Source organism: Hyaena hyaena, unplaced genomic scaffold (assembly GCF_003009895.1).
Source record: "Hyaena hyaena isolate Hyena2069 unplaced genomic scaffold, ASM300989v1 scaffold_56, whole genome shotgun sequence".
NCBI lineage: Eukaryota > Metazoa > Chordata > Mammalia > Carnivora > Hyaenidae > Hyaena > Hyaena hyaena.
Window position 1 is genome coordinate 572,923 of NW_024080688.1, and position 14,266 is coordinate 587,188.

Consider the following 14,266-nt stretch of genomic DNA (forward strand, 5'->3'; position numbering starts at 1 on the left):
GCATGACTCAGTTGGTTAAGCATCTGACTCTTGATATTGGCTCAGGTCATGATCTCACAGTTTGTGAGACTGAACCCCAAATTGGGCTCTGTGCTGACCACGCAGAGCCTGCTTGGGATTTTCTTTCTCTCCCCCTCTCTCTCTCTGCCTCTCCCCCACTCATGCACACTCTCTTTTTTTTTTTCTCTCTCTCTCAAAATAAATAAAACTTAAATAAAATTTGCTCTTCATATTTGCAATTTAATTAATTGTCTGGAATGAGGTAGGAATCTAATTTTATGTTGTTATATATGGATAGCCTAATATGCCAACAAAGGCTTTTGAAAAAGAGAACCGCTTTTCAGTTGATGCCTTTATAACTCACAGCTAATAAGCAATCTTACCTCTGAGGGCTTTTGTTCATAACTCAAAAGATACTAAGAGAGTACTCACAGCCCCTGTCCTGTAAATCTATAGTTCAGTTTATCTTTTTCTTTCCTCCTCCATTCCTCTTCTCCTCTACCCTTTTTTTTCCCCCTCTCCACCTGTCACAATTTCTCCCTCTTCTCTTTCCTTCCTTTTGAAGGATAGTGCCTGCCAAAATAGGAAAGAGTTACTAACTGAGTGATTCATAGTGTTATACTTTCCTTCTGCAGAAGCTGTGGGGTTAGTTTTCTTTAAAGGCTGAGGACAGTGGGTTCTGTCAGATATACTCTTGCAGGCAAATTGATGCCTCTCAGTGGGAGTTATATACTGGAAAGATACAGTGTGGCCCCAGACAACTCAGGTAGGACAGAAGTCAGATTAAAGACAGTCTGGTCTACCTCTTTAGTTACTGTGGAGGGAAATAAAATCACAACTAAGCTGTGATCTTTTATAAATAATTATATTGAGAGGCGCCTGGGTGGCTTAGTCGGTTAAGCGTCCGACTTTTCGCTTAGGTCATGATCTCGCGGTTCGTGGGTTCGAGCCCCGCGTCGGGCTCTGTGCTGACTGCCAGCTCAGAGCCTGGAGCCTGTTTCAGAATCTGTGACTCCCTCTCTCTCTGACCCTCCCCTGTTCACGCTGTCTCTCTCTCCTAGAATAAATAAAAATATTTTAAAAAATAATAATTATGTTGAAATGTTATTGTGGCCTTTTTCAAATTTAGAGATAAAATAAAACCTTGATTTTAGTCCCAAAACCACATTTTCATCAGTATGATCAATATTTATTCTCCCTGAGTAATAAACTTGTTTTCTGTACCTGCACTTCTTTACACAAGAGACTGCATGTAAGATGATATTCAGATAACAAAGAACCTAAGAAAACTAGATAATGCATAAGCTTGTAGCCTTGGATCAGTGGTATTTCATTTTTGCTTTCCTTTCCTTTGTAGATTTGAGCTCTTAAACATAAGTACACAATCAGGGTCTACTACATACTATAGTTATGGGATCTGAAATCCCATTCAGAAAGAAAATCACGCAGTGGGAACCCTATACAACTGAAGAGAGTGGGTTTCTAGGAGCTCCACTTTCAACTCTTGGCAACGTGGTTATCTGGGACTCTGGCTCATTCTTTCTGCTGCTTCCCTCTGGCCCTTTCACTGCTTATTAGCTTGCACCTAAAAATGAATGGGGCCGATGGAGGAAGTTACACAAAATAATTATTGTGCTAGTCCCTAACTATTCTGGACATTTTTGTCATTAGGGGAACATAATGTCATTTTGCTATTCATTTCAGTTTTAAATTGTCTTTTGATTTTATTTAAATGCACACGATTTCTCATTTGTTCATCTAAAAAGGAAATACATTTTTATTCACATCAGTAGTACAAATTAATTCCGGTAATGAACTAGTATGTTTGGAGTTAGAGAGTACTATAATTCCTGCTCAGGTGGCAAACTGAGGAGATAACCAAGTTGAAACAAAGACTGACAGGTTAATTATCAGCAGTTCACAAATATTTCACATTTGGTATATTATCACAAAAAATGTAATTCAAGTTTTTAAAATATGAGGGTAACCCACAGTTCTTTCTATCACATTGCTGCTGGCTACAAATTAGGGTTGGGGACTATGATCTTAACCTCCAAGATGGTAACTTGTAATTTGACCATCATACTAGGAATTTTATTACCTGAGATGGTTCTTTTATTATTTATTTCTGTTACTGCTCAGTAGAGAGCGATTTCTTTTTTTTTTTTCTTAAATAGTTTATTGTCAAGTTGGGTTCCATATAACACCCAGTGCTCATCCCAACAAGTGCCCTCCTCCATGCCCATGAGCCCCCCCTTCCCCTATCCCCATCCCCATTAGCCCTCAGTTTGTTCTCGGCACTCAAAAGTCTCTCATGGTTTGCCTCCCCCCACCCCAGCTATTTTCCTCCTTCTCCTCCCCCATGGTCCTCCATTAAGTTCTTCCTAATCCTCCTATACATGCAAACATATGGTATCTGTCCTTCTCTGCCTGACTTATTTCGCTAAGCATAACACCCTCAAGGTCCATCCATGTTGCTACACATGGCCAGATTTCATTCTTTCTCATTGACATGTAGTATTCCATCGTATAGATAAACCACATCTTCTTGATCCATTCATCAGTTGATGGACACTTAGGCTCTTTCCATGTTTTGGCTATTGTTGAGAGTGCTGCTATAAACATTGGGGTCCATGTGCCCCTATGCATCAGCACTCCTGTATTCCTTGGGTAAATTCCTAGGAGTGCTATTGCAGGGTCATAGGAGAGTTCTATTGTTAATGTTTTGAGGAACCTCCAGACTGTTTTCCAGAGGAGCTGCACCAGTTGACATTCCCACCAACAGTGTAGGAGGGTGCCCATTTCTCCACATCCTCGCCAGCATCTGTAGTCTCCTGATTTGTTAATTTTAGCTTTTGATCTTGATGAGGTCCCAGTAGTTCATTTTTGCTCTTGACTCCCTTGCCTTTGGGGATGTGTCAAGTAAGAAATTGCTGCAGTTGAGGTCAAGGAGGTTGTTTCCTGCTTTCTCCTCTAGGGTTTTGATGGTTTCCTGTCTCACATTCAGGTCCTTTATCCATTTTGAGTTTATTTTTGTGTATGGTGTGAGAAAATGGTCTAGTTTCATTCTTCTGGATGTTGCTGTCCAGTTCTCCCAGCACCATTTGTTAAAGAGGCTGTCTTTTTTCCATTGGATACTCTTTCCCGTTTTGTGAAAGATTAGTTGGCCATACATTTGTGGGTCCACTTATGAGTTCTCAGTTCTGTTCCATTGGTCTATGTGTCTGTTTTTGTGACAATACCATACTATCTTGATGATGACAGCTTTGTAGTAGAGGCTAAAGTCTGGGATGGTGATGCCTTCTGTTTCGGTTTTCTTCTTTAATATTACTTTGGCTATGCGGGGTCTTTGTGGTTCCATACAAATTTTAGGATAGTTTGTTCTAGTTTTGAGAAGAATGCTGGTGCAATTTTGATTGGGGTTGCATTGAAGATATAGATTGCTTTGGGTAGTAATGACAATTTAACATTATTTATTCTTCCCATTCATGAGCATGGAATGTTTTTCCATTTCTTGAAGAACAATTGAAATTGTTCTTCAGTTTCCTTCATAAGTTTTCTATAGTTTTCATCATACAGATCTCCTATATCTTTGGTTAGATTTATTCCTAGGTATTTATTTATTTGTGTGCAATTGTGAATGGGATCAGTTTCTTGATTTCTCTTTCTGTTGCTTCATTATTGGTGTATAAAAATGCAACCGATTTCTGTATGTTGATTTTGTACCCTGCAACTTTGCTGAATTCATGGATCAGTTCTAATAGGCTTCTGGTGGAGTCTGTCGGGTTTTCTACGTAGAGTATCATGTGGTCTGCGAAAAGTGAAAGTTTGACTTCTTCTTTGCCAATTCTGATGCCTTTTATTTCCTTTTGTTGTCTGATGGCTGATGCTAGGATGTCCAGCACTATGTTAAACAACAGTGGTGAGAGTAGACATCCCTGTCCTGTTCCTGATCTCAGGGGGAAAGCCCTCAGATTTTCCCCATTGAGGATGATGTTAGCTGAGGGCTTCTCATAAATGGCTTTTATGATGTTTAAGTAAGTTCCTTCTATCTCAACTTTCTCTAGGGTCTTTTTTAAGAAGGGATGCTGTATTTTGTCAAATGCTTTTTCTGCATCTATCAACAGGATCATATGGGTTTTATCTTTTCTTTTGTTAATGTGATATATCACATTGATGGGGATTTGCGAATATTGAATCAACCCTGTAACCCAGGAATGAATCCCAGTTAATCATGGTAGATAATTCTTTTTATGTGCTGTTGCATTCGATTTGCAAGTATCTTAGTGAGGATTTTTGCATTTCTAAAGACTTCGTGCATGAGCCCTACTCTAATGTACCACAAGCCACACCCAAGGGTTATTTTTTTCTCTTGAGTTAAGGAAACCTGACCTCTCCCCAGCTTTGGCTAACAGCTTTGAAATTGGATAGTTTGTTTTCAAATCTAAGCAGCTTGTCGTTTTTTTTATATCCTTTGAATGGTAGCTCACCTGTATGAAGGATAGTCATTCTGTGCTTTGGAGTCCCTTGTCTAATAAAAACCTTTTACTGTATAGAACTCACAAAGTTTGAGCTCCAGAAGACCTGAACTTAGTGGTTGACTTGATTAATTTCTTAACCTCTTACTGTCCCTCTCCCTGGGTTTCTCTTGCCCAAGTTAATCACAGTTACTTATGATCTGGAATATTAATTCTAAGAGGATACCAGTCAAACCTTCTCTTTCTTACCTCCACCTGTTTCCAGTTACCAATTGAGTGTCCCTATTAGAATAGAGAGAATAATTCATCAGCCTTGACATATTTTGGATAAAAACACATTGTGATTAAAAAAAATAGGATTTTTATATCTAGCCAGTAAAATACCTATTCTTACCAGCATTTTGGATGACCATAATCTGAGAGCATGGATTGGAATTACAGTGATTTAGTCTGAATACTAAAATGATTTTCATATAATTAAATTGAAATGCAGATGTACCTTGTTCCACAAAAACTGTATACAAAGAATGTGAATTCAATCATGCTTTAAACCCACTAGGGGAGCTTTGTTATTTAAAGAAATATTGTAATAAATTCTGTAACCAAGGAAGACACGCCCAATTTACATCTTGTGCCAATCTTTTTTCATATGTCTGTTTTGTGTAAAGCAAAGTATACTTATATAAGGACAATACCGAAGAGGGAGGTGGAGCTTGTACAGGACAGGAGGAATTTGGTCAACTATCTCTGCTGAGATCTGAGTGTTTGTAAATTTTCAATACATTCGGCCTCTTGATTCTGGAGAGGTAGCCCTCTTGGGCTCCTTCTAACATCCACTTCTTTTTACACTAGATCGAGCGTTTGGAAGTAAGCAGCCTCGCCCAGACTTCCAGTGCAGTGGCCTCCAGCACCGATGGCAGCATCCACACAGACTCTGTGGATGGAACACCGGACCCTCAGCGCACAAAGGCTGCTATTGCCCATCTGCAGCAGAAGATCCTGAAGCTCACAGAACAGATCAAGATCGCACAAACAGCCAGGGATGACAACGTTGCTGAGTACTTGAAGCTTGCCAACAGTGCAGACAAGCAGCAGGCTGCCCGCATCAAGCAGGTGTTTGAGAAGAAGAACCAGAAATCTGCCCAAACAATCCTCCAGCTACAAAAGAAGCTCGAGCACTACCACCGGAAGCTCCGAGAGGTGGAGCAGAATGGGATTCCCCGGCAGCCGAAGGATGTCTTCAGGGACATGCACCAGGGTCTGAAGGATGTGGGAGCAAAGGTGACTGGCTTCAGTGAAGGTGTGGTGGACAGTGTTAAAGGTGGACTTTCTAGCTTCTCCCAGGCAACCCATTCAGCAGCCGGGGCCGTAGTCTCAAAACCCAGAGAGATTGCCTCACTAATCCGTAATAAATTTGGCAGTGCAGACAACATCCCAAACCTGAAGGACTCTTTAGAGGAAGGTCAAGTGGATGATGGGGGGAAGGCTTTGGGGGTGATTTCAAACTTTCAATCAAGCCCAAAATATGGTAGTGAGGAAGACTGTTCTAGTGCCACTTCAGGCTCAGTGGGAGCCAATAGCACCACCGGAGGCATTGCTGTAGGAGCATCCAGCTCCAAAACAAACACCCTGGACATGCAGAGCTCAGGATTTGATGCACTACTACATGAGATCCAGGAGATCCGAGAAACCCAGGCCAGACTGGAGGAATCCTTTGAGACCCTCAAGGAGCATTATCAGAGAGACTATTCGTTAATAATGCAGGCCTTACAGGAGGAACGATATAGGTAAGTTATATGGAATTAAAATCCTAAATTATTTCTATTTGCAGTTCTCCTCCTTTTGGATATGGGGGAGTAGCTTTAAAAGGTCTGAGAAGGGTGTCTTTTTCTGTAGTGTCCAGAGCACTTTATATATGTCCTGCGACACCTACATAGGTCCTATCAGAGCAAAACAGAGACACCAAAGTTAAATGACTCCTGAGATCATACACCAGTGAAGCATTTTGGTCAGGGGATGATGATTACTGTAGCTCTGTAGTATTCTTTTCCAGTTTAGGGCATTCACATGAAGCCTGCACTTTCTAAGACATTCCACCTATTTATTTATTATCACAGAACCACAAATCATTGCAACCTACAATTGTACTACACTGAATTCAAAAGGTCTATAACCCTCTGAACTCTAAGAAATCGAAGAAGAATCTAAGATGTAGCCTGCCTAAAATGTAATGAACACTGTAGATATTTGGCCTTAAATGCGCTTATGTGGGCAATTGGTGTCGAGACAGTAGACTGAACATATATCCAGGTGTGTGTGTGTGTGTGTGTGTGTGTCCGTTACCTTTGTTATGAATTGGCAAGTGTTTGAATGGGTGTGGATTTAAACATGAAAACGGTTCTACAGTAGTTGGAGAATTCTCAAAGGGCTAACTGCTTCCAGTCATAATCTGTGCTAAAGGTAGAAGCTGATCTTCTGTTTCATATTACACTCCATATTTATGTTAGACCACTCTTAGTTCTTTAAATACGTGTTTTCTCCCCTTGTTTCCATCACATGCAAAGAGAAATATCCCCCATGGAGTACTCATTCAGATCCAAAGTCTGTCAGGCAGAGAGACAGGCCACCTCACTGAAGGGCCAGTCTTACGGAAGCCATGGGTCAGAGGAGGCCTTGAAAGACCTGAGTTTGGGTCCTGTCCCAGATACTAACTCAAGGGAATCCTCAGTTCTTCTACTCTAATACCAAAGGTTGAACAGACAGTCTCTTAAGGTCCATTTCACCTCTTTAAAAAAATAAAATAATTTTTTTTTTAAAGTTTGCTTTTAGGAGAGAATTTTAAGGCTTGCAATAAATTGTTCATGGGCATCACTTAGCTCTGAGAGGAGTGACAGCTAAGAGCTGTTTTCAGGTGATAAAAATACTATTCAGTAATTCAGTCCTGCCTCTTATCTTTGCTCTACTGTCCTTCAATTCTAACTTAAGACTTTAAGGGAAAAGAAAAGTGAGTGTGGGAGAGAGAAATAAAGTTCTAAAAGTAAATATGTTTCTATTATTTCAGTGTTTTATATATTCTTTCATATACTCTAAAGACAATATCTAAGGTGAGCAGTCTAATAAATATTCAAATATACTCTAAAAATAAAACACTTGATCTCTTGTACAGTGTGAAACCTAACTTCCAAGTTCAAACTCTAGTTCTGCCACTTGTTAACCTTGAAAACTGGGCAAGTTTCTAAACTTCTCAGTCTTGTTTCCTCATCTGTAACATAGGAATAATAACAGCCCTTCATATGCTTATTGTGACATTTAAATGGGAAAATTTATGCAAAGCACATAGGTCAGCACCTGGTCCCCTGAGTGCTCGATTGATGTTAGGTGGCAGCCACTACTGCTGCTATTGAACTAGACCCTTCTGGGTGCCTGAGTGGCTCTCCAAATCTAGGTTTCTGCGCAGGTCATGATCTCACAGTTTCACCAGTTTAAGCCCCACATTGGGTTCTGCATTGGCATCATGGAACCTGCTTGGGACTCACTCTCTCTCTCTCTCTCTCTCTCTCCCTCCCCCTCCCTCCCTCCCTCCCTTCCTCCCTCCCTTCCTCTCTGCCCCTCCCCGACTTGCACTGTCTCTATCTCTCAAAATAAATAAACTTTAAATAAAATAAAATAAACCCCTCTGAACATTGAGACCTGGGCCTCCCTCAGTCAGTTGCTCAAAAACACAATTGCCTGCCCTGATCCCTTTATTTTGAATGGTTGGTAAATTCTTTCAAGCTTAAAATTCATACAGAGCTTGTTGTCTTCCAGTCAGTGTGAGAAAATCAGAGGAAAAACAGGCCTTTCAAGGCCCAGTTTTGTATCCATTTAAAATAATTCAGGAGTACCTGGGTGGCTCGGATTATAATCTCACAGTTCGTGGGTTCAAGCCCGGCATTGGGCCCTCTGCTGTCAGCACAGAACCCACTTCAGATCCTCTCTTTTCCCTCTCTCTCTGCCCCTCCCCCCTTGCTCTCTATCTCTCTCAAAATAAATAAATAAACTTTATTTATTTTTTAACTTTTAATGCTTTATTTATTTCTTAGAGAGAGAGAGAGAGACAGCGTGAGCAGGGGAAGGTCAGAGAGAGAGGGAAACAGAATCCAAAGCAGGCTCCAGGCTCTGAGCTGTCAGCACAGAGCCCGACACGGGGCTCAAACCCACAAACTGTGAGATCATGACCTGAGCTGAAGTCGGACGCTTAACCAACTGAGCCACCCAGGCACCCCAGTAAATAAATAAACTTAAAAAAATCTTTTTAAAAAATAAATAAATAATTTGGAGAGAGGACAGAACTTTGATCATTATCACCTCATTATAAGAATGAAGTCCAAACCACTTGTGAGGTAATGAGGAGTACATTTCTTTCATTGCATTTTGGGTTCTCTGTAGTTGATAAATGATTAGTTTTATGGAATAAAGAAAGAATTTTCAAAACCAGAGGTAAAACTTGGGAGAGCCATAGGAAGACAAAGTATAATGTGTAATCTGACTTGTGTCATACCACCTCACCTTTAGAATGATCTTAAATTTTAGATTTCCTTAAAATGGACTCTTTATGTGTGTGTGTGTGTATGTGTGTGTGTATAAAGAAGGAAATATTAAAATATTAAATGAATATAAGTAAATGAATGGTATGTTTCATTAATTTTTTAAATTTAAAGTTTATTTTGAGAGAGAGAGATCATGAGCAGAGAAGGGGGAGAGAAAGAGGGAGAGAGAGGTGATCGAAACAGGCTCTGCACTGTGAGCACAGAGCCCTAATGGGGGGCTTGAACTCATGAACCATGAGATCATGACCTGAGCCGAAACCAAGTCGGATGCTTAACAGACTGAACCATCCAGGCGTCCCTTAAAATAGAAAGAAAGCCTTTTTTTTTTCCAGGAAAGGCAGCAGAAATGTCACAACTATTACACTCAACTATTTTGTTGCACCACTATTCCATGTATAGAGCAGTTAAAAATTTCTTCTCTGTTACATGTTTTTAACCAGTATACTTACTTTTGTTGATCTTTGAACTGTTTCTTATAAGTGAAGTTTTCCCACACGTTGAAGCTTATTCTTAAGCATCAAAACTTTTCACATTTTAAGCATTTGGGGAGAATTTCTCTACCTTCTTTTAACAAAATAATACACCGAACCTTAACTTGATTGGAAATAGCTAGAACAGTAGTGTTCTAACTCAGTGTTCCTCTCAGGTCAGTGAGAGTGCTAACTAAGGTTATGTGCCTCTGCAGTAAATAGTCCTAGACAGCTCGCTCTTTAAAGTTCTTTCATCTGCTTTTTAGAAAAAATTTTTTTTTCCTTTCCATATCTCTACACTGTTACTGAGCTACCTGCAACAGCCTCTCTTTTCTAATTTCTACTTCAGCTCTATTGTAGGTTTGGCTTTTTGTCTAGGAAGGAAGTAGGCTACCTAGAGATGGATGTACAGGACTCTTTTTTTTTTTTTTTTTTTTTGCTCCCCCACCCCACAAGGAACTCTTCTGTGATCAAGAACCAATTAAAGCATACATGCCTGCACTAGATGCATTTCTATGTATTTTCTGTGCTTTTGTTTATTTTACTAATATGTGAGTTGACAGGAGGGAGACCATGTACAGTGTTGCTGCTTGTTATTTAAATGGTGAGGAATACACAATCACTAACAGCATTTACTGAACTCCTGTGGTGTACATACGCCAGATGCTTTCTATATATTTACTAATCTTCATAATAGCCCTTCAGGTGGATTGTATTATCCCCATTCTACAGATGAGGAAAGTGAGGCCCAGTAGAGTTTTAAATTTTGCCAAAAGGCTACTCAGCAAGTGGTAAAGCCAGGAATCAAACCCAGTTTTATTTGACTCCAAAGCCAGTGGTTTTGTTTTTGTTTTTGTTTTTGTTTTTGTTTTCCATTTCAGGACAATTTCTGTTTTTCCCCAAGCTCAACCCTGAAAACTATATGATTAAAAGATTAGCCTATAGTCTAGCCCTAGGAATCATTGACTACATCACATCTGGGGCCTTTTCCAGGTCAAAGTTTTACTAAAAGCTAAGTCACTGTTTCTTCTTTTATTTTTTTTTAATTTTTTTTTTTTTACCATTTTTTTATTTTTGAGAGAGAGAACGAGCAGAAGAGAGGCAGAGAGAGAGACACACACAGAATCCAAAGGAGACTCTAAGCTCTGAGCTGTCAGCGCAGAGCCTGATGTGGGCCTCCACCTCTCAAACTGTGAGATCATGACCTGAGCGGTAGTCAGATGCTTAACCGACTGAGCCACCCAGGCGCCCCCTGAGTCACTGTTTCTAATGTATTTTATAAAATTCTGTGAATACAAAAGTTCTGGAAAGTTTTCTGCAGCAGTATGGGTAATAGGGGAGGCCTACTTAGGAAACTTTTACTTCCATCCTTATTTCCCCCTTTGCAGTGTCCCTTCTCAGTAATGTCACTCACTTAATTGCTTTCTGTGCTCTCTACCCGTGAGTAGTGCCAAGTTAAGATGTTTACCCAAGACCATCTACTTACTGTGAAATAATCAGAAACATTCAAAAGCCTATGGAGTACAGTCTTTGTGTCTTCCCCCACATGTCTGTGCCATGCTGAGTATGTCTTCAGCAACCACATGCATTCAGCCCAGGAAGCCACTGTAACAAAGCTTAGGTATGAACTCCACCTCAACGTTTGATCAGGAATTTGGTGTTCAGCTTTGCATTGGGCTCTCAGATATGAGTGAGAGCATATATTTTGGGAAAATAGGATGCAAAGTTTAGACATTTTTTTAGTGATGGAATTGTGCTAACTTCATATTCTTCTTGTCCATATAGTCTGTGCATAGCATTAAAGTATTATCACAGGTTTGTTAGTGGAACCTGGGTTCATGTAGTACTTCAGAAATAAAAGGGGCCCTTAGATGTCTAGTTTAATCTCATTTCACACATGATTACAGTGAGACCCAGAAAGATAAAGTAACTTTTGCCAGGTCACACAGTAAAATGGTGTAACATATATTTACTCTGCTGGGGCGCCTGGGTGGCTTAGTTGGTTAAGCGTCTGACTTTCGCTTAGGTCATGATCTCGTGGTTCGTGGGTTCGAGCCCCGCGTTGGGCTCTGTGCTGACTGCCAGCTCAGAGCCTGGAGCCTGTTTCAGAGTCTGTGACTCCCTCTCTCTCTGACCCTCCCCTGCTCACGCTGTCTCTCTCTCTCTCCTAGAAATAAAATAAAAACATTAAAATATATATATATATATATTTACTCTGCTAAAAACTGGAGGACTAGTCCTGTTTCCATGGTGGGTATAATATATTAATGAGCCACCACAGGAAAAAGTTGAGCTGTGGCAAAATGTGTTGAAAAAAGCAGAGAACTAGGAAACCATTCATTGACAGTTTTATAGGTTCCTTTTGTAGTTTTTCCCTTAGGAGGTCTGGCCCGGAATCCTTCTCAGCTACTGCCAGTATATGGCAGTGTCATGTAGGGCAGGCTAAAACCCTCCTCATGTTCATGAGCAGTAATGCGATTTTGAAAGCTTCTATTTTAAGGGGATTCCTGTCTTTTGGAAACCGGCTTCTCAATATGTTTGTATTAAGCTCAGGGATATTTTAAATTGCCCTGAGTCATAAGAGCAAAAATATAGAAGAAGGCAGTCACCACGAGCAGTCATCACGTGCAGTGGAACCATGGGTAGCTAGGCTAACCCAATTAGCACAGGTCATTGGAGTTTTCACTAAACATATGGTCAGTTAAATATTATTTTACCATCACTAGACATGAGAAAGGCATGATCAGAGACAGCTATTTTAGCTCCATTATTCCAGGTGTTAAATCTATATCAACCGTAAATTGATCTGAGAGTCTCCAGAGTATATGTAGACTAGGTTTGAACAGTAAGCTGAAATTGAAGCTGAGAATATTGGATCAAATTAGCTGTTATAAAGGAAAAAAAACAATTGAAATATGTCCTTATGAAGAATAAGACCTTCCATAAAAGACATTTACAGATGTGCTCTTCCCAGTTTAGCCACTGAAGAGGTATTGGAAGAAGAATAGGAGGGAAGAAAAGAGGAAGAGAAATTATTTTACTTCAGTAATTAATTGAGGTTGGACAAGCCTGAATTCACTTGCCAGTTCTGACACTAGTTAGCTCTGTGATAGTATGTAACTCATCTGAGCCTCAGTTTTCTCTATAAAAACAAAGTAATGATGTCTATTGTACAGGCATGTTGAGATTATTAAAGGAGATAATGTATGTGGAAGCACCTAGTATAGTCTGTGCCGGGAGGTGGGAAAGCTGTCATTACCAGGTTTCCAATTGCCTACAAAGCCACCTCCCCCCCCCCCCACCAGCTTTTATTTATTACCTATATACTGTAGGCATCTGTTGTTTCTTGTCTTTAAGATAATGCACTGCCTGCCCTGAAAGTTTGGGGTACTAATTCTCTGCTTTTACTTTTCAACTAAAGGCTAGTTCAGTGTTCCCTTAGCCTCTTTTTAGGCTTCAACACAAATGAGGTAACAAAAAGTAAGGACAGGACGTTCACTTTCCCTAATTCAGCCAGAAATGTATTCAAGTTCCCCCTACAGGTCATACCCCTACCCTCCCTCTGTCTCTCTGTTCTGGTCAAACTGGCGGCAGCTACCTCAGGTCCCTGTTGGTGTTAGCACTGGGACCTAGTTCTTCCTGTTTCTCTTAATACCTGCTCTGCAAGATTTTTCAGCCATCCTGTCCTAGTGACCTGTTGCCTAACTAGGGAAGCACCACTGGCTCCTGGAGATGGCTCTGGACATGTGAGCCGCACCCAAAGTGCAGTGTGCTGGGTGAAGCACTCCCAGCCTGACACTCCTCCAGCTTCTCATTCCATCAGGAATTTGACCCAGAAGAGCACTAGCTTATCATTGATCTAAGAAGATGACAACTGTGTGTACTAATCCAATGGCTGAAACACTTTATTAATTTGTATATTATTATTTATTGTTTACCTACAACAAAATCTAAGTGTGTTTTTTTTTTAATTTTTTTTTTTAATGATTTGTTTCTAGGAGAGAGAGAGAAAGAGACAGCGTGAGCAGGGGAGGGTCAGAGAGAGAGGGAGTCACAGACTGAAACAGGCTCCAGGCTCTGAGCTGGCAGTCAGCACAGAGCCCGACGCGAGGCTCGAACCCACGAACTGCGAGATCATGACCCAAGCGAAAGTCGGACGCTTAACCGACTAAGCCACCCAGGCGCCCCTAAGTGTTTTTATATTTTGTAGAGGAGATTTTACTTTAGGGGGAGGTGGATTTCATCTGCCAAAATAACCTAACATTTTAAAAAGCTCTTAACAGTCTTAAAAGGCTTTCTGTTTGCTAATAGTTGAGCTCAAACCTTATTCGAGGTTTTTTTTTGAGTTGTAGTAATGATTTTGGAAGAATTTTTGAGTAAAAATCTCAAAATGAGATTATTAATCTCATACTACTTTGTGTTTAAGCTGGAGTCTCATGGATAACACATGCCAGTCAAAATCATACACTTGTAGGATCAAGAATTGCCTCCTCTTTCATGTCCAGAGAGCTCTAATTGGTGTCATATCAAAGGTTAAAATCCCTTACAGAGAGTTCTTGATTTTAGAAAATCACATGTGAAAGGCTATACAGTTTACCTTCCCTTACCCACCCACCCCATCTTTGATTTGTTATTAATATTTAATTAAAGGACAGAGGTGTTCTTTCTATGAATTCCCTAGGTATCTGACTTCCTTGTTTTAGGATTTTGGTAGGAAGTAAACACTAGC

At 40.3% G+C, this 14,266-nt stretch overlaps 1 protein-coding gene across 5 annotated transcripts in view; it reads left to right on the plus strand.

The window, feature by feature from the left end:
• The window catches only part of TMCC1 (transmembrane and coiled-coil domain family 1), a 244,387-nt gene that overhangs the window by 213,933 nt on the left and 16,188 nt on the right, over positions 1-14,266 (plus strand). For all 5 annotated transcript variants that reach the window (XM_039231305.1, XM_039231304.1, XM_039231302.1 and 2 more), the window contains one exon: positions 5,331-6,265. In XM_039231305.1, the coding sequence (XP_039087236.1) occupies positions 5,331-6,265 (935 nt within the window). The remainder of the gene's footprint in view (positions 1-5,330; positions 6,266-14,266) is intronic.